Genomic DNA, 26,158 nt, shown 5'->3' with positions numbered 1-26,158 from the left:
AATATGTTTTTAGCTTGGCAGCTGATTCTTCTAAACTTAATTGATGTTCCACATTGTTCAAATATCTGAAGGTATGTTCCCCAATTACTGTAGTGGAAACTCCTGTGTCCACTTCCATTTTAACAGGTTTGCCATTTACTTTCATTGTGATAAATATTGGTTCTGTCTTACCAACTTTCAGATTAAACAACGAGTAAATGTCTGAATTTGTTGTTTCAGGTTCTTCTACTTTGTAGATTTCTTTGGGCTTCTTCTTTTGTTTACAAGCCTGCTTGGATCTTTCTTTGCACTGTCTCATCATATGTCCATTTCTGTGACAATAGTAGCATTCGATTTTTTCAAACAGCCAACCGCTAAATAACTGATTGTTTCAACCTCTATTAAAACTATTCTTTGATTTCGCTGCAAAGTTATTTTTCTTTATTCTTCAGCTAGAGGGGGTTGTTTCCCGCTTCTTGGCAGAGTCTCGCATTTTCCAAGCCTCTTTCGGCTGATGTGGAGGACGGCACCATTTTGCGCACCCTATATTGCTCTTTGTGCACGAAAGAGCGCAGCAATCTCTCTGAGGCAAGGAATGGATATTAAAAAGATTGAATAAATGATTTAAGCATTTATTTAAACATGTTCCCTCATGTGGCTGTGTCACATGAGTTGGGAGATGTTTTTATATTTATGACAATTTATTTATTTATTTATTTAATAAAAGCTTCAGGAAGCCTCTTCCCGCTCATGGATGAGGTTTCCTGAAAAATGTGAAGGCCGCCTGGGCGATTTGCCTGCCCGCCAACCACAGGCAGTCCTGACAATCACTTTAATTAGTTTATTAATGGCCTTAACAGGCCGTTGACAGTCCGGCGGGCACGCAGCCAACTCCGGTGTGCGCCCGCTGAACTAAAGGCAGGAATGACGGGTGGTGACGTCAGGCCGCCCCACCCCCGCACGCCGAACAGAAGATTCTGCCCTTAAGATCCTGAGGGAACTTAACAGGGCAGATACCAGGAGGATGTTTCCACTCGTGGGGGAGACTAGAGCTAGGAGACACGGTATAAGAATAAGAAGTCTCCCTTTTAAGACTGAGATGAGAATTTTTTTCTCTCGGTTGGGCTTGGGGTCATTCGTGTTTGGAATTCTCTTCCCCAGAGAGCAGTGGAGGCTGGGTCATTGAGTGTATTCAAGGATGAGTTAGATAGATTTTTGATAGTCAACGGTTATGGGGGTGAGACGGGAAAGTGGAATTGGGACCACAACCAGATCAGCCATGGTCTTATCGAATGGTCGAGCAGGCTCAAAGTGCCAATGGGCCTCCTCCTGCTCCTAAATCCTATGTTCCTATCTTCCTGTAAATCATAGCCACCTCAGACACTTCTCCTGATTCAGGTGAAGGTGGGACAAGTGCTCTTTGAATGCCCTAGGTGAGTAGGACCAGTCGAGAGCCCTCCTTGCCCTCCCTGTGTGAACGGCTTCCCTTGTCTGTGCCCTGTGCTCTATCTCCCTGTCATGCTGCAGCCAAAGAGGGAATGCAACTTATAGCCCTCTTGAGTGAGGGCAAGCTTCCTGCTCAGGGGCCTTTAAACTTCACTCAACTCCTTACCAAGGTCCAGCACCACTCCCATCTCACTCCAACAACTTGTGTGAGCTCCTCCAACAACACAGGACACAATGCTTCCACTAACTCTGGAGCAGCAGCAAAAAAAGTCAAAAAGCACCTTGCCTGAAGATGACCATGCTGATGCCTTTAGATAGTGCTAGTGGGGGTGGCCCTCGTGCAGCTGAAGAATGTTTAAGAGGGGACATTAGTACAGCCTGCAAGATCCAAAATGACATGTTGAGCACCAGATTAGCATCATACCCTGAGTGATGTCACCATCTACCCACTCTGCATATGTCCAGTGCACGCATTGCATAAGCAGGCTATCATGCCTCCACACACGGTGATCCACAAGGGCCATGCCAGAAGGAGCTGACAGCAGATCCACAGCCATTTTTACCCCATCTGGGCCTCTGAAGCACCAAAATCAGCACTGCAAAGCCCAATTTTGCCGCCAAACTTTTCAGGACAGGAGGAGGGGAAAAAAGCCATTGCCAAAAGGAGAACAGAGAATGGGTGGCCAGAAAGAAGTGCAACACTGCCCCAAGCAATAGATTTATGTGACTGTGTGGCAGCACCTTGATAGACATATTAATGACAACATAAAATAGAAGATTGCAAGCCAGAGGCAAAACATAAACATTCTGCTCTATTGAAATGTTTTAATATTGATTCATGAATGGCTGACAACTATAAATTGTAACAAAATAAACAATCTGCAGTGCATTAAATCAGTCATTTTAATGTGACAATGGTTACATTACAGTTTAAATTGCAGAGGTTAATGGATTTTTTTTATTCATTCATGGGATGTGGGCTTCGCTGGCTGGGCCAGCATTTATTGCCCATCCCTAGATGCCTTTGAGAAGGTGGTGGTGAGCTGCCTTCTTGAACCGCTGCAGTCCATGTGGTGTAGGAACAATCACAGTGCTGTTAGGAAGGAAATCCCAGGATTTTGACCCAGCGACAGTGAAGCAACAGCGAAATATTTCCAAGTCAGGATGGTGAGTGACTTGGAGGGGAACTTCTAGATGGTGGTGTTCCCATCTATCTGCTGCCCTTGTCCTTCTAGGTTGTAGTGGTTGTGAGTTTGGAAGGTGCTGTCGAAAGAGCCTTGGTGAAGTCCTGCAGTGCGTCTTGTAGGCAGTACACACTGCTGCTACTATGTCGGTGGAGGGAGTGAATGTTTGTGGATGTGTTGCCAATCAAGCAGGCTGCTTTGTCCTGAGTGGTGTCAAGCTTCTTGAGTGTTGTGGGAGCTGCACTCATCCAAGCAAGTGGGGAGTATTCCATCACACTCCTGACTTGTGGCTTGTAGATGGCAGACAGGCTTTGGGAAGTCAGGAGGTGGGTTACTCATTGCACTATTCCTAGCCTCTGACCTGCTCTTGTAGTCACAGTATTTATATGGCTAGTCCAGCTCAGTTTCTGGTCAATGGTAAACCCCAGGATATTGATAGTGGGGTATTCAGTGATGGCAATGCCATTGAACATCAAGGGGCAATGGTTGGATTATCTCTTGTTGGAGATGGTCATTGCCTGACACTTGTGTGGTGCGAATGTTACTTGTCACTTGTCAGCCCAAGCCTGGATATTGTCCAGGCCTCGCTGCATTTGGACATAGACTGCTTCAGTATCTCAGGATACTGAAACAGTCTATGTATTATTGTAGCAATTATGGTTTTATTTAGTTTGAAATGTACCTTTAAGAATAATACTTGTTAGGCAAGATCATCCGATCTGTAGTAACCAATAGAAGAGTAGTGCGGGCTACCTCAGCAGTCAGTGTAGAGTTAGAGTTAGAGTTGAAAGCACACATGTACTTTCTGCTGAGTATATTGTAAATAAACTTAATGTTTCCGCCCAAGAAGTGTCTGCAGATCATCTCTATCATTAATAGTACAGCTCAGCCACCCTACAACAAACTGACAGTGAGGATAAAACAGGATTTAACAGAAATAATCAAGATGAAAAGAAATAGGCACTGTACCTTGCCCAGTGATTGTAAGTCTGAAGCTCCTTTAGAATTGAAGAGGTTATCCCCTCTCAAAGTGCCACAATTGGGAGAGTTAATCCTTTTGAATCAGCCACAGCTGATTGGACTCAATACGTAGAACGCCTCACGTTCTTTTTTAACGAACGGGGTTATGGGGAAAGAGAAGAGGCGAGCGATCCTCTTGAGTATTTGTGGGAGAAAAACCTACAGTCTGATTCGAAGTTTAACAGCACCCAGTGCCCCAGATTCAAAGAATTTAGATGAATTGGTAGACCTCATGAAGGGTCACTTTCAACTCAAGCCCTCAGTCACGACGCAGAGGTTCAGGTTTAATTCGCAAAATATAGTCCCAGGTGAGACAATTGCCTGCTATGTGGAAAATTTGAAGTAGCTAATGGAACTTTGTGAGTTCGGTACGATTCTGAACGATACACTCAGAGATCATTTGGTGTGTGGTGTGAAAGAAGACACTATTCAGAAAAGATTACTATCCAAGGCGAATCTGGATTTCAAGAAGGCGCAGAGATAGCGCTGGCCATGGAAAGCACAGTAAGAGATTCAAAAGCAATACAGGGTGTCTAAAATGGCACCGCCCTCCACATCGGGCAGGAAACCTCAGCCAAAAGAGGCATAGAAAATGCGAAGCTCCACCGAGAAGCGAGGAACAGCCCACACTAGCTGAAGAATAAAGAAAAATAACTTAGCAGCGAAATCAAAGAATAATTTTAATAGAGGTTGAAACAATCAGTCTTCTGGCAATTGGCAGTTTAAAAAAATCAAATGCCACTATTGTCATAGAACTGGACATATGATGAGGCAGTGCAAGGAAAGATTCAAGCAGGCTTGTAAACAAAAGAAGAAGCCCAATGAAATCTACAAGAAGAGCCTGAAACAACGAATTCAGACATTTACTCGTTGTTTAATCTGAAAGTTGGAAAGACAGAACCAGTATTTGTCACAATGAAAGTAAATGGCAAACCTGTTGGACTGGAAGTGGACACAGGAGTTTCCACTGCAGGAATTGGGGAACATACCTTCAGATATTTGAATAATGTGGAACATCAGTTAAGTTTAAAAGAAACAGCCACCAAGCTAAAACCATATACAGGTGAAGACATTCAAGTAAAAGGCATAAGCAGAGTAACTGTCCATTATGGAAGCCAATCACCAAAGCTACCCTGGTGGTAGCAGGTGAAGGACCAAGCCTCTTGGGGTGAAATTGGTTAAAGGAGATTAAGTTAGAATGGGCTGAAATTTTCCAGTTGAGAGCAAGTGGGCTACCAGAGTTACTTACAAAGTACATCACTGTCTTTAAGGACGAACTGGGGAAGATCCAAGGCCTGGAAGCCAAGATTCATATCGACCCGGAAGCAACCCCTCGCTTCATGAAGACGAGACCGGTGCCACATGCCCTGTGAGAAAAAGTCAACATTGAACTGAACAGACCAGAGAAACTGGGCGTTATACAACCTGTTCAGCTCTCAGAATGGGCAGCACCCATAGTCCCGGTCCTTAAGCCCAACCAAAGCGTCCGAATTTGTGGAGACTACAAATTGACGGTTAATAAAGTAGCTAAGCTACACAGGCACTCCATTACAAAAATTGAAGACCTCTATGCCAAACTAGCAAGGGGGACAACGTACACAAAGCTTGACATGAGTCATGCTTATCAACAACAAGAGTTGGATAATGCCTCCCGGGAATTTGTCACAATTAATGCCCATAAAGCGTTGTACCAATATATACAATTGCCTTTCGGTGTCTCTTCCACTTGTGCCACCTTTCAGAGAACAATGGAAAGCTTACTGCAGGGACTGCCTCAGGTTGTAGTCTATTTAGAAAATGTATTGGTGACAGGATTCACTAAAAAAGAGCATTTGGCAAACTTAGAAGAAGTCTTAAAACAGTTCTTGCAAGCTGGAGCACATTTAAAGAAAGAGAAGTGTGCGTTCCAAGCAAGGGAGGTAATCTATTTGGGTCACCAGGTAGGTTCACAGGGCCTCCACCCAGTTGAGGAGAAAGTGAGAACCATAAGATAATCACCTGCGCCAAAGGGCACCTCAGAGCTCAAATCATTCCTAGGAATGATCAACTACTATGGCCGTTCTTGCCTAATTTGTCTACAGCGCTGGCCCCCTGCATTCTCTACTCAAAAAGAACCAACATTGGTCTTGGGAGGTGCCCCAGAAAGAAGCTTTCATAAAGGTGAAGCAATTGTTGCACTCATCCAATCTATTAGTGCAATATGACCAGACAAAAGAATTGGTGCTGACATGTGACGCATCTCCCTATGGAGTGGGAGCAGTGCTCTCTCATCGAATGGACGATGGCACGGAACAGCCAATAGGTTATGTATCAAGAACACTCACCACAGTGGAAAAGGGATACTCGCAGATAGAAAAAGAGAGGCCTGTCCATCATCTTTTGTTTCAAGAAGTTTCACCAGTACGTACACGGCCGCTATTTTACAATTGTTTCAGACCACAAACCATTGTTAGGCTTATTTAGTGAGGACAAGGCTATACCACCGATAACCTCAGCAAAAATAAAATGATGAGCTTTAATTCTGGCAGGATACGAATACACTTTCATACAGAGGCCTGGCAATCAAATCACAAATGCTGATGCCCTTAGTCATTTGCCTTTACAAGAAAATGATGAGCATGTCCCAGTTCCACAGGAACTTGTTTTACTGTTAAATTTCTTAGATTCCTCACCAGTATGTGCTCAACAGATCAGAGACTGGACCAGCTGGGACCCAATCCTATCTCAAGATGTACGAGTACAAGTGCTACGTAGTTGATCACAGGAGCCCGTGCCTGATGAAATGAAACCGTACTTCAACAAAAGACATGAAATAATCAGCCAGGATGGCACCTTATTGTGGGGAGCATGAGTGATAGTTCCTCCAAAGGGAGTGGAACCACTTTTAATTGAACTACACAGAATTTCCCGAATGAAGACCATAGCACGCGGCTACCTATGGTGCCCGGAGATAGATGGTGAAATAGAGAGTTTAGTGAAGCACTGTGTGCAATGTCAGCAACTGCAAAAGTTGCCAGTGACAGCTCCATTACACCCATGGGAGTGGCCAGGTAGACCCTGGGTACCACTGCACATTGACTACATTGGACCTTTCCTGAGAACAAAGTTTCTGCTCATTGTTGATGCCCATTCAAAATGGTTGGGCGTACATGAGGTGAAGTCATCAACGTCGGCCGCTACAATTGAGAAACTACGTCAGAGTTTTGCCATTCACGGACTACCAGAAGTAGTCATTTCCAATAACAACACACGGCATTTATGAGTGCTGAGGTTCAACGGTTTATCTGCCTCAATAGTATCACCCATGTGAAAACTGCACCATACCACCCTTCCTCAAATGGACTGGCTGAAAGGGTGGTTCAAACATTAAAGGCAGGCATGAAAAAGCTAACTGGCAACTCCTTGGCAACCAAGCTGGCACACTTTCTTTTTCATTACAGGACTACTCCTCACACAACAACAGGTGTCATACCTGCGGAGTTATTGTTGAAACACCGTCTCAGGATGAGATTGAACTTAATAATGCCGAATTTAGGGGGGAAGGGGGAAGGGGGAAAGGAGTCAGGGAAGCCAGAAAACTAGACATGACTGGCATAATCGCGAGAGGAAATTTACCCTGGGAGAGCAGGTATACCTGAAAAACTTTGGGGAAGGACCAAAGTGGTTACTGGGTGAAATGAGTGCAGTGACTGGACCTCTTTCTTACCACATGGTGGTGGAAGGTCAAATCACCCATAAACATGTCAACTATTTAAGGAAGAGAGAGACAAATCACCAAGATATGGTTCCACCAGTGATCATGACTGGGTCTGTGTTTCCTGTTGAGGATACTCAACACAGGACAAATATGTCTGATGTTCCTGTAAGAGTTGAGGATACAGAACTGCAAGTGCCCACCAAAGCACCTGATGTTCAGGAAACTCCGGAAAAGGAAGTTCCTGACCAAGAATCTGAAGTTGTGGAGCTGCGACGTTCCACTCGTACCAGGAAATAGCTGAAAGACTGAATTTGTAAATTCCTTACCTAGTGTAAATATTGTGTTGTCTTGAAAAATATGTACTTGTATATATAATATGTACAGCTGAGTTAAAGGGGGAGGAATGTAGTAATTATTGTTTTATTTAGTGTGAAATGTACCTTTAAGAATAATACTTGTTAGGCAAGATCATATGATCTGTAGTAACAATAGGAGAGTAGTGCAGGCTATGTCATTAGCCAGTGTAGAGTTGGAGTTGAAAACACATGCGTAGTTGCTGCTGAGTACATTGTAAATAAACTTAGTGGCCGGGCTTTTCCAGTCATTGGGTGGGCTCAGCAGGGGCAAGCGGGCCCTGACCATGATTTCAGGCTGGCTGGCCAATTAACGGCCAGCCAGCATGAATCACACACTGCAGGGCGGAGGTTCGCACAGTAAAAGCTCCCCGAGGCACAAAGCTGCCGCAGGGAGCTGAAGATTTTCCAAATAAACAATAAAGAATTTTAAAATGTTTTTAAAAATGTCCCCGCTTATGTGACTGCGTCACATGAGCAGGGACATGTTAGAGATGGGTGCAAAAAGTTTTTTTAAAATCACTGGACGAAACTTCATCCCGCCCGTGGATGAGGTTTCACCAAAAATGCAAAGGCCGCTTGGCGTTTTTGCCCACCGGCCAACTGAACAGTTGGACAGGCAGCGAAAAATTTAGATCAGTTAGTTCATTAAGGGCCTTAATAGGCTGCTTAATTGTCGGCAGGCACACTGCCAACTCCCGTGCACGCCCGCTGACTGAAATATCGCGCGAGGGTGCAATGATGTCAGGACGCTCGCCCGAGTCATCGCACGTCATTTTACGCTAATTTGGGTCGGGCACACACCCGCCCGATGAGCGCAATATTCTGCCCAATGTTTCCACCCAAGAAGTATCTGCAGGTCAACTCTATCATTAATAGCACAACCTGGCCACCCTACAACAGATATATATATATATAATATAGATATATATGTGTGTGTGTATTATTAAATAGTATAGTAGCCAGAAATTGATTCTGGTGGTTGCCCTCGTTGTAGAAACAAACATGGAAAATTTCTACTGAGCATCAACCAACAACAGACTCCCTGGAGTGTGATGTACACTATGAGGGTTATAGTTCATAAAACTTTGAAGTACTGTGACCATCACAAGGTTGTTGCAAAAGTGAATAGAGTTAAGATACATAGTTACAACAAATAAGTAGAAAACTAGAAATGCAATCATCGCTTCTACAAGGCCTTGACTTGTCTAAATGTAGAATATTGTATCTAACTTTGATGCCCTCAAATGGCAGGATAATGAAACATGGTACAAGAGGGCCACTCGGTTGATACATAGTTTAATGACTCTTGGTTATCAGGCTTAAAGAATGGGCTATTTTTTACTCTGGGAAAACAGAGACTTGAAAGGAAAATGATTTATGCCTCTTAACAGTTATATGCTGTCCAATTGGAATTGTTTTTGAGTGTAGCGAGGAAGGGGGGGAACTAGGGAAGCATCAATACAAAGGATGAAAACATGGACAGGTTATTACTCTTCACAGTCATTGACCCTGGAACAGGTTGCCAGTATACCTGATGAGAATGGATTTGATCCAGGCAAAAGGAAGCTGGGTGAGTTCCTGTGAGTGAAAGACATCTCAGGTTATGGATGACTGGCGATTTGGCTGGCATTAGTCAGCATTATCTCTTGGCTGTTGCTTGATTACCATTAGGACTTTGAACCTAAAAGGAATAGAATGATTTCTGGACTCCAAGGGTTAAATTATGAGGAGAGATTACACAAACTGTTGTGTTCCTGGTCTGGTTCCCTCATAAGTTAAGAAGTGATTTGCTTGAAGTTTTCAAGATATTAAGGGAAACAGACAGGGCAGATGGAGAGAAATTATGTCCAAAACCAAAGTGTTAAACTTCTGATAGCCAGTTGGTGAAGGAGGAGACCAGAAGTCAATCTTTATTCAGTTTTAGATTTATTCACAAAGTGAGACATTACAAATGTATAACTCCTAACTCTACAATTGCCCACCAGTGTCAATAAGTGTCGCTTTATATGTGGACAAGTAATTATCCAATGAATGCTCCCCACAAACCTTAATTTATACAATTAACATAAAGATAAAACTTAGAGTCAGGCCTTTTGGGAGTGAAATTAAGACTGACATTAGAAACACACCACGGGCAAGATTTTCTGGCCCCAACACTGGTCGGCATCGTCGCAGGCGGGACGGGAAAATTTGGAGAGCTGTTAAAAGTCAACGGCTCTCCAAATTTTCCCATCCCAGCCGTGACGGTGCCCATCAGTGTCGGGACCAGAAAACCCCAGCCTTAGACTCTTCCACAAATGGCAATTGATGCTAGATCAATTGTTAGTTTTAAATCTGAGATTGATAGATTTTTGTTGACCAAATATGTTAAGGATATGAGGAAAAGAAGGTATACAGAGCTAGTTTGCAAATCAGCCATGATCTCATTGAAAGGCTGAAGAGGTTAAATAGCCCATTCCCATTGCTATGTTGCATGAGAACATGTGAGGACCCAACCACAATAGATTATCCAATGGCCAATGTCTCAAACTCCATTGCAGCACAAGCAGAAACCACCCAATGCCTGAGGTCATAAAATCTCAGCTTGTTGTCATACAAACCCAGTTTGGCGCCATGCAGGCTTAGATTGTAACCATGCCTGTGGATACCAATGCTCAAAGGGGCTTCATGCAAGCTCTCACAGCCATCCAGCAGATGACTAGAATTGTTGAGGCATCACCCCAGAGGACCTCCAATGGCTTCGTGGAGCACGGACCTGCTCTCCTCTCTCAGGATGACAGCTTTCATGTCCTGGTCACTGCCACTCCACCAGTGCTCATGCTGCTGCTTCTCAGCCAGCCAGCCCAGACTGCTGCAGCCAATTTGCAGTCCAAAGCTTGGTGTTCTAATGCCAAAGCTGCTGCAGATGTACTGCAAGGTGATCTTCAGTCACCCCCAATGAAAGTTAGCAGCCTTCCACCAGTTCTGCTGCAGCCACTGGGGTAGCACTGTGTAGGAGCACTAGGACAGGCAAAGGCAGCCACAAGACATGAACTACTGGAATACATAAAGGTGGTTATTTGACTTTCCTATGGAATATTGGAAGATTTGTTGGATGAAGTTGGTCTTGAATGGTTATTTTATGGTGGCTTTTATTTCAATTTTATGGCCAACAGGATGCTATAATGGTCTGTAACAGAGGGATGGTAAAGTATGTGACGATTGGACAGTGGGGATTTGTGTTCAGTGGAACTGTAGCTGAGTAAGGTGAACATGGACCGTTCAGCTGGAAAGGAGGTGTTCTGATTGCGTCCTATCTTCCTCCTCCTCCTCCTCCTCTTCCTAGGATGAGGTTTCCATTATTAAATAAAATAAAAATAAAAATCTGTGGGCAGCTTTTTTATCATCTGTATATATTCAGGTGACTGATTGTGATGCTTGGACATTTGTTTCCTGATTTTCAAAACTTTATTTCATGGTTTTCGGGCCTGCAGCTCCCTGAGGCAGCTCTCTGCCTTCAGAGAGCTTTATCTCAGCACTTGGCCATGCCCATAGAAACATTATTGCCCGCCCTCCTCCTGCACCCCGCCCACCCCAGCAGTGCACAACTTTTCAGCACGTGTGGTGGGGGCCGATTGTGATCGGTGGGTCCGTTTCCCGATCGGTCCCGGGCCCGCCAATCCCGCCCGCCCGCCAAGCTGAAAATTCAGGCCAATGTTACTGATCTCACCTTGAAAACTTTCAAACACATTTACTTTTATTTAGTTAATTAGATAAATGCAGCTTTTATCTGTATCATGTAATTCATCATATATTGTATGATGTACTGGGACAACGGAGAGTTAATTGCTGTAATTAAATATATCAATCTGTTTCCACTGACAGAAGGGTTAGTAACTAGAGAACACAGAGTTAAGATGTTGCACAAAAGGCTCGGAGGTGAGATGAGGGAAATTGTTTTTAGTCAGCTAGTAATTATAATCGAGAATGCACTGCCCAAAAGGGTGGTAGAAAGAAATTCAACAGTAACTTTCAAAAGGGAATTGGATAAGAACTTAAAGATCAAATTGCGGGGCTAGGAGTAAATGGCAAGGCACTGGGACTAATTGGATAGCTCTTTCAGAGAACTGGCACAGGCATGATAGGTCAAATGCCCCCTGTCAATGCTGGATGGATCCATGATTCTATAATGTATAAAGTACTCGGACTGCTGACAGAGTTAACAGTGGAGATAATGATCTATATTGTCTAAAGTTGGAGACTCTGGAACGAGAGTTAAAGACTGTAATTTAATCTGACAGTTATAAAGCAGTCCTGATGCAATTTTGGAGTCCTTATTTAAGTAGGGATATACTTGCATTGGCGGCAGTTCAAAGAAGGTTCATTAGGTTGATTCTTGGGATGAAGGAGTTGTTTTACGAGGAATGGTTGAGCAGGTTGGGCCTATACACATTGGAGTTTAGAAGAATGAGAGGTGAGGTGTGAAGCGATTCATTTTGGTAGGGAGAACAAGGAGAGGCAATATAAAATAATTCTAAAGGAGGTGCAGGAACAGAGGACCCATGGGGTATATGTGCAAATATTTTTGAAGGCGGCAGGACATGTTGAAAAAGTGATGAATAAAACATACAGGATCCTGGACTTTATAAATAGGGCCATAGAGTACAAAAGCAAGGAAGTTATGATAAACCAGCCTTGGTTCAGCCTCAACTGGTGTATTGCGTCCAATTCTGGGCACCACACTATTGGAAGGATGTGAAGGCATTCGAGAATTCTAAAAAGATTCGTGAGAATAGTTCCAGAGATGCAGAACTTCAGTTATGAAGATAGATTAGAGAAGCCGGGCTGTTCCCCTTGGAGAAGAGAAATTCGGTGAGGAGTTTGATAGAGGGTTTCAAAATAATGAGGGGTCTGGACTTTGTAGATAGGGAGAAACTGTTCCCATTAACAGAACGGTCAAGAATCAGAGGACACCCGATTTAAGATGATTGGAAAAAGAAGCAATGGCAACATAAGGAAAAACTTTTTTTACACAGCGAGCTGTTAGGAACTGGAATGCACTACCTGGGAGTATGGTAGAGGCAGATTTAATCGAGGCCTTTAAAAGGGAATTTGACAATTATCTGAAACAAAATGTGCAGGGCTACAGGGAAAAGACAGGGAGTGGTACTAGGTGGATTGCTGTTCTGGAGAGTTGGCCACTCTATAATTCAATCTAATTGAAACACATGCATAGGACCACCACCACCTGCAAGTTCCCCTCCAAGCCACACACCATCGTGTCTTGGAACTATATCGTTGTTCCTTCACTGCCGCTGGATCAAATTCCTGGAACATCCTCCCTAACAGCACAGTGGGTGTACCTACATCAAATGGACTGTAGTGGTTCAAGAAGGTGGCTCACCACCTTCTCAAGGGCAATTAGGGAAGGCCAATAAATGCTGGCCCAGCCAGCAACACCCACATCCCGTGAACTAATAAATTTAAAAAGTATAAAATTCTGAGCGGCCTTGACAGGGTGGGTGCTGAAAGGATATTTCCCCTCGTGGAGGAATCTAGAACTAGGAGGTGTAGTTTCAGAAAAAGGGGTCACCCATTTAGAAGGGGCATGAGGAGGACCTTCTCTCAGAGGGTCATGAATCTTTGGAATTCTCTACCCCAGAGAGCTGCGTCATTGAATATATTCAAGACTGAGATGGACAGATTTTTGAACTCTGGGGGAGTCAAGAGTTATGGGGAACAGAAAGGAAATTGGAGTTGAGGCCAAGATCAGGTCATCCATGATCTTAATGAATGGAGGAACAGGCTTGAGAGACCAAATGACCTACCCCAGCTCCTTTCCTTATGCTCTAAAGCTGCTTCACTCTGTCCAATTCCAATATCATTGGAATCCTTTATCTGAATGACAAACCTAGTAACTCCTTTCATATTAGCCAACGTCTGTATTTTCCCATGAATACATTGTTGGTGATTATAACATGTTCTAAAATCTATCATCCTCAGTTTAACCCTCTTGCATAAAGCTAGATTTTTCAGTGGAATTCAGGATTTGTAACTGTGGGAAAAGATATGTTTATTAAATTGGTGGCATCCAGGGGTGGTACTTTGCACTTCAAGAGGCACCACTAATACGGACACTAACACAAGTCAAGCAATGCAGACACCGAATGGACACAAGTGACACTGACACCTCCAAGCAGAAATAAAGTGCTGTGGATCACATGGTTTATTTTTTGAACTCATTTGTTGTACAGTAAAGGAGCAACTAATTACAATTAGTGTGTGGTAGCACTGAGAACACCAAGGTATACAGCCTAGCCTACTACCACATATGCTACCTATATACAGCCTAGCCTGCTACCATATGTACTACTTGTAGCCACAGCATTAAACGATCCCACAGCAATAAACGCCTTACGTGGATCTAGTGTCCCTGTATTTTCTTGTACAAATTTTTTTCAATATTACCGTTTCAGGAAAACATTTTCGCATTTTGCACCGATATCTCGTTAACCCATTCCCTACCTCGAAGAAGGTCACCCGGCTCATTGTCGCAGGAGCTTCCGAGCGTTAGGCGCCGCTCACTGTGTAATCTCCGGAGCAGCTCCGATCTCCGATGCTCTCAGCTCACTGACAGCTCAGATTCAGCTCAGCAGCAGCTTGACAGTGGACGGTCCCTCGACCATCTCTCCCCCCTCCCCACCCCCCCACCACGGGCTCTGGGGAAACTCTATCCAGGGTGGAGCTAAGAACGAAATGTGACTTTTGGCCAAGAATGGGAGCATCTCCCACATCCAAGTCTCAATGACTCCACGGGAATTTAGCGCAGACTTCGATTGCCATTACTCCACACCAGGGAAAGTACTTTTCAGTGGTTGGTTAGAATAGCAGCTGTGTGACTCGCAGCTCCTAGGGGTCAATTTCCTTTCCATTTTAACCCCTTTCGTCTCTTGATCGTGGCGATTGCATTGCCATCTGACAACACATTGGGATGTGCTGTGATCTGCAGTCCAACTGTGCTCAGTCCATAAAAACAAAAAGCTAAAAGCTACTGCGGATGCTGGAAATCCAAAACAAAAACAGAATTACCTGGAAAAACTCAGCAGGTCTGGCAGCCAGACCTGCTGAGTTTTTCCAGGTAATTCTGTTTTTGTTTTGTGCTCAGTCCATGTTGATCAATGGATTTGAGTGACAGTCCACACAAAGGTATAAATACGAATTGAAGGTAAAGTTAGCCCCAGTCGTTTATCCCACTAGAGCCTTCATTTCTCAAACATGAAGTGCTCTGTAACTGCAGATGAGGCAACAAGGTAGGAAATTCTGGAAATACTCAGCAGGTCAGGCAGCATCTGTAGAGAGAGAAACCAGGATAAGGTTTCAGGGTGGTGACCTTTCATCTAAACTTGGAAATGTTAGAAATGTAATAGGTTTTAAGCAAGTGAAAGTGGGGACGTGGGGTGGGGTGGGAGGATGATTGGAAAAGGAATAAAAGGGAAAGGTACGTGACAGGGTGTAAGACGAGAGATAATTATGGATAAGGATAGGTCTGGTCCTCGAGTTGAGATTCTAAATTGGAGAAAGGCCAATTTTGTGGAAATGAGAAAGGATCTAGGAAGAGTGGATTGGCATAAGTTGTTTTCTGGCAAGGATGTGTTCAGTAAGTGGAAGGCATTCAAAGGCGAAATTTTGAGAGTGCAGAGTTTGCATGTTCCTGTCAGGATTAAAGGCAAAGTTAACAGGCATAGGGAACCTTGGTTTTCAAGGGATATTGGCGATCTGGTTAAGAAGAAGAGAGAGGTGTATAGCAGGTATAGGCAACAAGGAGCAAATGAGGTACTTGTAGAGTATAGAAAATGTAAGAAAATACTAAAGAAGGAAATCAGGAAGGCGAAAAGAAGACATGAGGTTGCTTTGGCAGATAATGTGAAGGTAAACCCGAAGGGTTTCTACAAGTATATTAAGAGTAAAAGGATAGTAAGGGACACAATTGGTCCCCTTGAAGATCAGAGTGGTCGTCTATGTGTGGAGCCTCACGAGATGGGGGAGATCTTAAACAGTTTTTTTGCATCAGTATTTACTCAGGAAACTGGCATAGTGCATAAGGAAGGAAGGGAAACAAGCAGTAATGTCATGGAACATATAGAGATTAAAGAGGAGGAGGTGCTTGCTGCCTTATAGCGAATAAAGGTAGATAAATCCCCCGGGCCTGACATGATATTCCCTCGGACCTTGAGGGAGACTAGTGTAGAAATTGCAGGGGCCCTGGCAGAAATATTTAAAATGTCCTTAGCCACGGGTGAGGTGCCGGAGGATTGGAGGGTAGCTCATGTTGTTCCGTTGTTTAAAAAAGGCTCCAAAAGTAAACCAGGTAATTACAGGCCAGTGAGCCTGATGTCAGTAGTAGGTAAATTATTGGAAGGTGTTCTGAGAGATCGGATATACAATTATTTGGACAGCCAAGGGCTGATTAAGGATAGTCAGCATGGCTTTGTGCGTGGTAGGTCGTGTTTAACGAACCTTGTAGAGTTTTTCGAGGAGGTTACCAAGAAAGTAGATGAAGGAAAGGCTGTGGATGTTGTCTACGTGGACTTTAGTAAGGCCTTTGACAAGGTCCCACATGGGAGGTTAGTTCAGAAGATTCAGACACTTGGTATCCATGGAGAGGTTGTAAACTGGGTTCGAAATTGGCTGTGTGGGAGAAGACAGAGAGTGGTAGTGGATGATTGCTTCTCAGACTGGAGGCCTGTGACTAGTGGTGTGCCTCAGGGATCTGTGCTGGGACCATTGTTGTTTGTTGTCTATATCAATGATCTGGATGATAATGTGGTAGATTGGATCAGCAAGTTTGCTGATGACACTAAGATTGGAGGCGTTGTGGACAGCGAGGAGGCTTTCAGAGCTTGCAGAGGGATCTGGACCAACTGGAAAAGTGGGCCAGAAAATGGCAGATGGAATTTAATGCAGAAAAGTGTGAGGTGTTGCATTTTGGAAGGACAAACCAAGGTAGGACATACACAGTAAATGGTAGGGCACTGTGGAGTGCGGAGGAACAAAGGGATCTGGGAGTTCAGATACATAATTCCCTGAAAGTGGCATCACAGGTAGACAGGGTTGTAAAGAAAGCTTTTGGCATACTGGCCTTCATAAATCAAAGTATTGAGTATAGGAGTTGGGATGTTATGGTGAGGTTGTATAAGACATTGGTGAGGCCAACTTTGGAGTATTGTGTGCAGTTCTGGTCGCCTAACTACAGGAAGAATATCAGTAAGATTGAAAGAGTGCAGAGAATATTTACTAGGATGTTGCCGGGTCTTCAGGAGTTGAGTTACAGGGAAAGATTAAACAGGTTAGGACTTTATTCCTTGGAGCGTAGAAGAATGAGGGGAGACTTGATAGAAGTTTACAAAATTATGAGGGGTATAGACAGAGTAAATGCGAGTAGGCTCTTTCCACTTAGATTAGGAGAAATAAACATGAGAGGACATGGCTTTAGGGTGAAAGGGGAAAGGTTTAGGGGGAACATTAGGGGGAACTTCTTCACTCAGAGAGTGGTGAGAGTGTGGAATGAGCTGCCATCTGACGTGGTAAATGTGGGCTCACTCTTAAGTTTTAAGAATAAATTGGATAGATACATGGATGGGAGAGGTCTGGAGGGTTATGGACTGGGTGCAGGTCAATGGGACTGGTGGAATAATATTTTGGCACATACTAGAAGGGCCAAATGGCATGTTTTTCTGTGCTGTAGTGTTCTATGGTTCTATGGTTCTATTAAATGTCAATAAGATTGGTGGTACAGGTCGAAAGGGAATGGTAATGAGGTAAGTACCTCAAGCAGTGTTGTTCTCCAATAAGATTTCAATGTGGCAAATCAGGACACCATATTCGCTGCATGATACAAAATACATGCAATATTAATAGTTCAAATGTGCCATCTTTTGAAATTAGTTTTGACGTTTTAAACCGTCAGCAACCAAGACTGACACGCTCACTGTCACAGCCAGGAGAACAGCTTGAAAACGGTTTTGCGATCCAACTGTTCTGCAAAGCAAGTCTGCTGTATACACTCTCAAAGGGTGGTGACAATCTGTTAACTAAAGTGCTCTGTTCCTGATTGTGTGCTCCAGTTTATTTCAAACAAAACACATTTCTTGAAGAGTAAACTGACCCTATTTTGTCAGAACTGATACATTAGGAGTCTCAGGGAGGGAAAGAAATCGACAAATCTCCACATATTAGCTCCTGTGCTCTGACTCTTGCCATGCCTACACTATGGTGCCTGCCGTTTCCAAACACATTGGATAGTTAATAGATCTTTGCTCTTGGCCAACCTCCTGTAATCTCTCCTTTCACACCAATAGCGCCCTATCCCTTTCAATCACGAATTTCAATAGTTCCACAGTATTAAGATGAAGGCTGAACACAGTGGGATGCTGCTGCTTGCAAAAGTTGCCCATTGGCAGCCAGCCTTGCAGCACTGCCTGTCACTCCCATACCACAACTGTTTTGCGAAAACCACCAGATACCAGCTGAACAAAACCAAGTTATTTAGTTAGCATTCCCTTGTGCCGTTAGGTTCCCCAAGAAAATTTTGCGAGCGATCGGACCACCGTCCTTCCAAAGGCCAGCTCTGCTTTTGCAGTTCTTCACAGGACACAGATCTAAATGCATAATTATTTAGAACCATTCAGAGAGAACAGGGACAGAGAAGGTAACATACAGCAGACGATTTTTCTCGTTGCATTGAGTAAGTGGCCCTTCAGCTTCCAGGTCACCAGCAACCTGACAAACTATATTCTGATAAACATAGTCACGGTTTGATATGGGACTCCCGTCTCACAGTGACATGGTTGATTCTTCCTTGCTCATTTAGAGACGGATGGCAAATAGCGATCTAATTGAGTGACACCCATACTCATAACCACCGCTGTAATTTTAACACAACTTCAGTATGGTGTTGCTCTAAAAATGATCAGCATCAACTCACCACATGTCTATGGCCGATTGTGTGTAGTCAGCCTTGGGATAGGTAAGGGGCTAACGGTTAGAAATTAGAAGGTGACTTAGGGGAAACTTTGAGGTTGAAACCACTGAAAATCGGTGTCAAACCAGGAGCATGAGCTAATTAAAATAAGAACAAAAAGTGCTGGAAAAGCTCAGCATGCCTGGCAGCATTTGTGGAGAGAGAAACAGAGTTAACCTTTCGAGGCCAATATGACTCTTCTTCGGAACTGAGCTAACACGAACCAACTGTTTGCGTTCCTATATTTACCTTCCTATTGTGCATTTGATCCGTTTGTAAAGCGACTGCATTGCAAAACGAGGAGAGAAGGCAGACCATTCAATTCATGCTCAGACCAGTGGTGACATTTTATATATGGAACATGCTTGAGCTAATGACTTCATGAATGTGTGTAATGCTGTCACATTTGCAGTTTGCAGGCATGATGACATCAGCAAATGACACAGGAGCAGCACATTTACTGACCCCAGGGAGACCCAGTTAAAAACAAACAAGCTTTTCTAATTCCCTGATTAGAGTTATACAGCAGCTCAATTTTAATGTGGTCATATACTATGTGATCCACCTTCTTGAACTGCTATATTCCATGTGGTGTAGGTACACCCACAGTACTGTTAGGAAGTGAGTTCCAGGGTTTGATCCAGTCATGTTGAAGGAATGGTGGAATTTTTCCAAGTCAGGGTGATGTGTGGCTTGGAGGGGAACTTGCAGGTGTTGGTGTTCATTTGCTGCCCTTATCCTTCTGTGTGGCATAGGTCGGTGATTTGGAAAGTGCTGTCAAAGGATCCTTGGTGAGTTGCTGCAGTGCACCTCATAGATGGTACACACTGCTCCCACTGTGCACCAGTGGTGAAGGGAGTGAATGTTTATGATGGTGGTTGGATGCCAATCAAGCAGGCTGTTGGAGGAATCAGAAGTTATAAATATTCAGTGATCTACATAATTTTACACACATCATATTCCCTGCTGTAAAGGGGCATCTTCATCTGTACAAAAGCAATAAGCTGACACCAAAACAAAAATTGCTGGAAAAACTCAGCAGGTCTGAAGGCGTCTGTGGAGAGAAAGACAGAGTTAACGTTTCGAGTCCGTATGACTCTTCATCAGGACTTCAATAAACTGTGGATGCTGTTAATCTGGTATAAAAGCAGAAAATGCTTGTGATACTCAGCAGGTCATACAGCATCTGTGGAGAGAAACAGACTGAAAGAGAGAGAGGAAGAATATACAGCACTTTTCACGACTACCAGATGTCTCAAAACACTTTACAGCCAATGAAGTATTTTAAAAGACAGAAACAAAAATTGCTGGAAAAACTCAGCATGTCTGACAGCATCTGTGGAAAGAAAGACGGAGTTAATATTTTGAGTCCATATGACTCTTCTTCAGAACTAAAGAGAAGTAAAAATTTGGTGAAATATATACTGTTTAAGGGGAATGGGACAGGTGAAGCTGGATACAAGTTCAGTGATATGTGGAGGCAAAGGAAAAATTGCGAAAGATGTCATAAACAAAAGGTCGAAGGGGTGTTGATGGTGGTGATACTGGCTAAAGGAGGTGCTAATAATGACATTAAGAGTAGAAAGGATGAGCAAGTGACAGATGGCCCTAGGTGGGGGTGGGGTGGGGGGAGGGGACTGTATGGGAGAAAAGATCAAAATAGACTAGAAGGTGGGGACACTGAATGGAAACAGATTTTAAAAATAATAATAATAGAAATAGGTGAAAAAAATATATATATATAAATTTAAAAATAAATAGTTGGAAAAAGGGGAGCAAAAAGGGGTGAGGATGGAGGAGAGAGTTCATGATCTGAAGTTGTTGAACTCAATATTCAGTCCGGAAGGCTGTAAAGTGCCTAATCGGAAGATGAGGTGCTGTTCCTCCAGTTTGCGTTGAGCTTCACTGGAACATTGCAACAGGCCAAGGACGGACATGTGGGCACGAGAGCAGGGTGGTGTGTTGAAATAGCAAGTGTCAGGAAGGTCTGGGTCATGCTTGCAGACAGACCAAATGTGTTCCGCAAAGCAGTCACCCAGTCTGCGTTTGGTCTCTCCAATGTAGAGGAGGCTGCATTGGGAGTAGCGAATGCAGTAGACCAAATTGAGGGAAGTGCAAGTGAAATGCTGCTTCACTTGAAAGGAGTGTTTGGGCCCTTGGACGGTGAGAAGAGGGGAAGTAAAGGGGCAGGTGTTGCACCTTCTGCAGTTGCATGGGAAGGTGCCGTGGGAGGGGGTTTGAGGTGTTGGGGGTGATAGAGGAGTTGTCCAGGATGTCCCAGAGGGAACAGTCCTTATGGAATACCGAGAGGGGTGATGAAGGGAAGATGTGTTTGGTGGTGGCATCATGCTGGAGTTGATGGAACTGGTGGAGGATGATCCTTTGAATGCGGAGGCTGGTGGGGTGAAAAGTGAGGACAAAGGTGACCCTATTGTGGTTCTGGGAGGGAGAGGAAGGTGTGAGGGCAGAGGCATGGGAGATGGGTCAGACATGGTTGAGGGCCCTGTCAACCACTGTGGGTGGGAAATCTCAGTTAGGGAAGAAGGAAGACATGTCAGAAGCGCTGTTTTGGAAAGTGGCATCATTGGAATAGATGCAACAGAGGCAAAGGAACTGAGAGAATGGGATGGAGTCCTTACAGGAAGCAGCGTGTGATGAGTTGTAGTCGAGGTAGCTGTGGGAGTCAGTGGGCTTGTAATGAATATTGATGGACAGTCTATCACCATCACTTGCCTCTCCGGGACAAGTATTTTCAAAGTCACTGCTGTAATATAGGAAACATGGGAGACAATATTGTGCGCAGAAAATTCCCACAAACAGCAATGTGAAAACGACAGGATAATCTGTTCTTATGATGTTGATTGGGGGATAAATTTTGGCCAGGACGATGGGAATAATTCTCCTGCTGTCCTTCAAAATAGTTGGTCCCTTTACATCCAAAAAGCAGGCAGGTGGGGCTTTAGTTTAATGTCTCCCCCAAAAAAATGGCACCCCCAACAGTGCAGCACTTCCTCAGTACGGCACTGGACTGTCAATCTTGAATTTGGTGCTCAAGCATTCAAGCGAGAAACAGAATGAACGTTTCAGATTCATGACATTTCAACAGAACTGGGAAAAATGAGAAATGTAATATGTTTAAAAAAGTGAAATGGTGGGAAAAGAACAGACGGGAAGGTCTGTGATAGAAGTAAAATACTGCAGATGCTGGAAATCTGAAATAAAAACAGAAAATACTGGAAAAATCCCTTGGCATGCTGCAATGTTCCAGTGAAGCCCAGCGCAAACTGGAGGAACAGCAACTCTTCTTCCGATTAGGAACTTTACAGTCCTTCAGGCTTAACATTGAGTTCAACAACTTCAGACCATAAACTTTCTCCTCCATCTTTACCCCTTTAAAAAAATTTTTAAATTCTTTAAACTTTTGATGGCCCACAGCAGCTTGTGGATGCCCATTCTTGAGTTGCTAGATCTGTTCAATATCTAACCCATTTAGAATGGTGGTTGTGCCACACAATATGATAGAGGGCATCCTCAATGTGAAGATGGGACTTCACCTCCACAAGGACAGTGCGATTGTCACTCCTACCGATGCTGCCATGGACAGATGCATCTGCAGCAGGCAGATTGCTGAGGATAAGGTCAAGTATGTCTTTCCCTCTTGTTGGTTCCCTCACCACCTGCCGCAGACCCAGTCTAACAGCATTGTCCTTTATGACTCAGCCAGCTCGGTCAGTAGTGGTGCTACTGAGCCACTCTTGGTGATGGACATTGAAGACCCCCACCCAGAGTACATTCAGTGCTTCCTCCAAGTGGTGTTTAACATGGGGAAGTGCTAACTCATCAGCTGAGGGGCGACAGTATGTGGTAATCAACAGGAGGTTTCCTTCCCTGTGTTTGACCAGGTGCAATGAGACTTCATGGGGTTCAGATTCGATATTTAGGACTCCCAGGGCAACTCCCCCCTGACTGTATACCACTGTGCTGTAACCTCTGCTGGGTTTGTACTGCTGGTGGGACAGGACATACCCAGTCATGATGATGGAGGTGTCTGGGACATTATCTGTAAGGTACGATTCTGAGAGTATGACTATGTCAGGCTGTTGCTTGACTCATCTGTGAGACAACTCTCCCAATTTTGGCACTAGCCCCCAGATGTTAGTAAGGAGTTCTTTGCAGGGTCAACAGGGCTGATCTGAACATAGAGCTTCTGCCTCCAAGACAGGGATAGAACCCACCATGCCACAGGACTTCCCTCAAAAACAACAAAAGAGCGTAAAAGAGAGATCATACATTTCTTCATTATTAGTGATATATTAATATCACTAATAATATTAGTGGATTTCATATGTTACAAACACGAAAGAATAACTATATACCCTTCAACCAGGGGTCTTTTCAAATGATGAAGTGTAGGAAGTTCTTTAAATTCATGAGAACAAGAAAATATTAGCTTATATTAATGCTACAGTAACCCTGCCAATTAGCCTACATCTCAAGTGCAAGCTTACTTGTTAACTTAAGAATCAAAAGTCCAACCATAAAGTTTGGGACTTTATTTGGATAGTCAATAAATAATAACAACAACAACGTGTATTTAAATAACACCTTTAACATAGTAACACATCCCAAGACACTTCACAAGGGCATTATCAAACAAAATTAGACACCGAACCACATAAGGCGATATTGGAGCAGATGGGCAAAAAACTTAGTCAAAGGCATAGGTTTTAGAGAGTATTAAAGGAGGGAAGAGAGGTAGAGAGGTGGAGGTGTTTAGGGAGGGAATTCCAGAGCTTAGGGCTTGACAAGTAAAGGCACAGGTGGAGAGATTAAAATTAGAATGTTCAAGAAGCCAGAATTGGAGGAGCACAAATATCATGCAGAGTTGTAGGGCTGCAGAGAATACAGAGATAAGAGAGGTGAGGGCATGGACGGATCGAAAGCAAGGGTGTAGTAAGTCAGCAGGCACAGGGATGATAGGTGAATATGGTAGCAGAGTTTGGATGACCTTAAGTTTATGGAAGGTAGAATGTGGGAGACCTGCATGGAGTACACTGGAATAGCTAGACCTAGAGGTATGACTGAGGGTTTCAGCAGCAGATGAGTTTAGGCAAAGTTGGAATTGGTTGATGTTACAAAGTAGGGAATAGGCAGCCTTAGTGATGGTTGTGGATATATGGCTGGCAGCTCATCTCTGGGTCAAATAGTTGCAAAGGTGGTTGTGAGCAGTCTGATTCAGCCTCTGACAATTGCCAGATAGAGAAATGGAGTTTGTGGCAGGGACTGAAGACAATGGCTTGCCAATAGTTAATTGGAGGAAATTTCTGCTCATCCAGTACTGGGATGTCGGAGACGCGCTCTGACCATTTAAGGACAGTATTGAGGTTAAGAGAGGTGGTGGTAAGGAAAAGCTGGACATCATCGGCATATTTGTGAAAACTGACACTGTGTTTTTGGATGATGTCACCAAGAGGCAGCAAGTAGATGGAAAATAGCAGTGGGGCCAAGGATAGATCCTTGGGGGACACCAAAGGAGATGATACAGGAACAGGAAGAGAAGCCAGTGCAGCTAATTCCCTGGGTACAAATGGATAGCTAAGAATGAAACCTACAGGAGCGTGCAGTCCCACCCAGCTGGATGATGGAGGAGAGATTTTGGATGGTGATGGTGTGGTCAAGTGTGTCAAAGACTGCAGACAGGCCAAGAAGGACGATGAAGAATAATTTACCTTTGTGACAGCTACACAAGTTCTCATTTGAACTTGGATAAATAGGATCGCAGCCATAAAATGTGTAACTTCTTTGTAGAATATGACAAAGATGAATGTTTCCATGTAAAACAACACCTTGTTTCAAGTTTTAACATAGCCATAAAAAGGGCATGATTAAGAGGCCTTCCAACCTCACTTTCTTTGGCACTGATCTCCTTACCACATAAACAGGTAATGAAATAGTCCTTCACCGTTTGTTGCCTTTGGTTCTGTCCCTAGCTGCTTTGGATTTCATTTGAATATTAGTGCTTTAGGTCACTTCAAAGTCACATTGCCTCAGAAGAGCCAGATAGACATAAGTTGTCTTATATTGACTCACACACCATCATGAAACATATCCATATAAATGCCATCGAACTGGCAACATAATTTATGGAACAGTCGTTTAATCTTCATCTAGATGTTAATTCTGCTCAATATCTTGGACCAACCTCTACTCTGCTATATCTATCAATGGGCCCAAGAATTCTGTGAAATCTTAGGTTACGTTCAAGCTGCCAGGATGGCTTTGGAAGGTGACTACAAATATTGCAGATCAAATGAAATGTTCTCCTAAACCAAAACAAGGATAATTAAACTGTCACCAGGATAGGAAATTAGCTGTGTGCTAATTAATATAGCCATCAGGTATACTGTCTGAAGGTTTCCAATTTAGATATGGGTACGACTTTTACATGTGCTTGATTTATCAATTTCCTCTCCATCCATACAATTTAAACAACCAATGTCTCTCATTACTGATACAGGCTCCAATTCCTGCAACAGCTGATGTAAACAGGTAGTAGCAGAGTTACAGGTACAGGTACAGGGGTGAGAAAAGCACTGGTGCACGATATCCTGTGGAGATACTTGGATGGCAGTGCGGCAGGGGGCGGGGCTAAATGTCACTGCAGTGGGCGTGGAAAATAACACAGGGGCGTGGCTAGTGGCGGCAGGGCGGGGCTAAATGACACTGCAGAGGGCGCGGAAAATAACACAGGGGCGTGGCTAGTGGCGGAAGGGCGGGGCTAAATGACACTGCAGAGGGCGTGGAAAATAACACAGGGGCGTGGCTAGTGGCGGAAGGGCGGGGCTAAATGACACTGCAGAGGGCGTGGAAAATAACACAGGGGCGTGGCTAGTGGCGGAGGAGTCGGGATAAATGTCACTGTAGTGGGCGGGGCTAGGGATGAGGGCTGTGGCTGAAGGCACTGGTGTGGGCGCTAGTGACGCAGGGGGCGATATACTTATGAGGGAGGGTGTAAGGCTAATTGGGGTAGGAGCTAGTGCTGACATTTTTGAGGCTGGAAATGTAGGTGCAGTGACGTAGTTTGGGGGCGGGACGGCGATGGGGTGATTGTGGACGGGGTAGTGAACTGTTTGGGCGGTGACGGTGTTGGGGGCGGGGCGGAAGGGTGGCGAGCTATTTGGGGCGTGACGGGAGGGCGGTGACGGCGTTGGGACGGGAGGGGTGACCTCGTTGGGGGCGGGACGGGAGGGCGGTGAAGGCGTTGGAAACGGGACGGGAGGGCGGTGACGGCGTTGGGGGGCGGGGGTGATGGCGTTGGGGGGCGGTGCGGGAGGGCGGTGACGGCGTTGGGGGCGGGGCGGAGTGACGGCATTGGGGTGGGGTTACGGCGTTGGGGGCGGGGCGGGGGTGACGGCGTTGGGGGCGGGGCGGGGGTGACGGCGTTGGGGGCGGGGCGGGGGTGACGGCGTTGGGGGGT

The 26,158-nt window shown here is 44.4% G+C and overlaps 1 protein-coding gene across 1 annotated transcript in view; it reads right to left on the bottom strand.

Annotated features, from left to right (window-relative positions):
- The window catches only part of LOC144692729 (very-long-chain enoyl-CoA reductase-like), a 111,292-nt gene extending 96,973 nt beyond the window's left edge, over positions 1-14,319 (bottom strand). The window contains exon 1 of the mRNA XM_078561813.1: positions 14,187-14,319. Coding sequence (XP_078417939.1) covers positions 14,187-14,210 — 24 coding nt within the window. The 5' untranslated portion in view covers positions 14,211-14,319. The remainder of the gene's footprint in view (positions 1-14,186) is intronic.
- Between the last annotated feature and the right edge of the window lie 11,839 nt (positions 14,320-26,158).

The sequence above is a fragment of the Cetorhinus maximus genome, chromosome 17, assembly GCF_964194155.1.
Source record: "Cetorhinus maximus chromosome 17, sCetMax3.hap1.1, whole genome shotgun sequence".
Classification (NCBI taxonomy): Eukaryota; Metazoa; Chordata; class Chondrichthyes; order Lamniformes; family Cetorhinidae; genus Cetorhinus; species Cetorhinus maximus.
The sequence above is the reverse complement of the archived record's forward strand: the minus strand, read 5'-3'. Positions and strand labels throughout refer to the sequence as shown.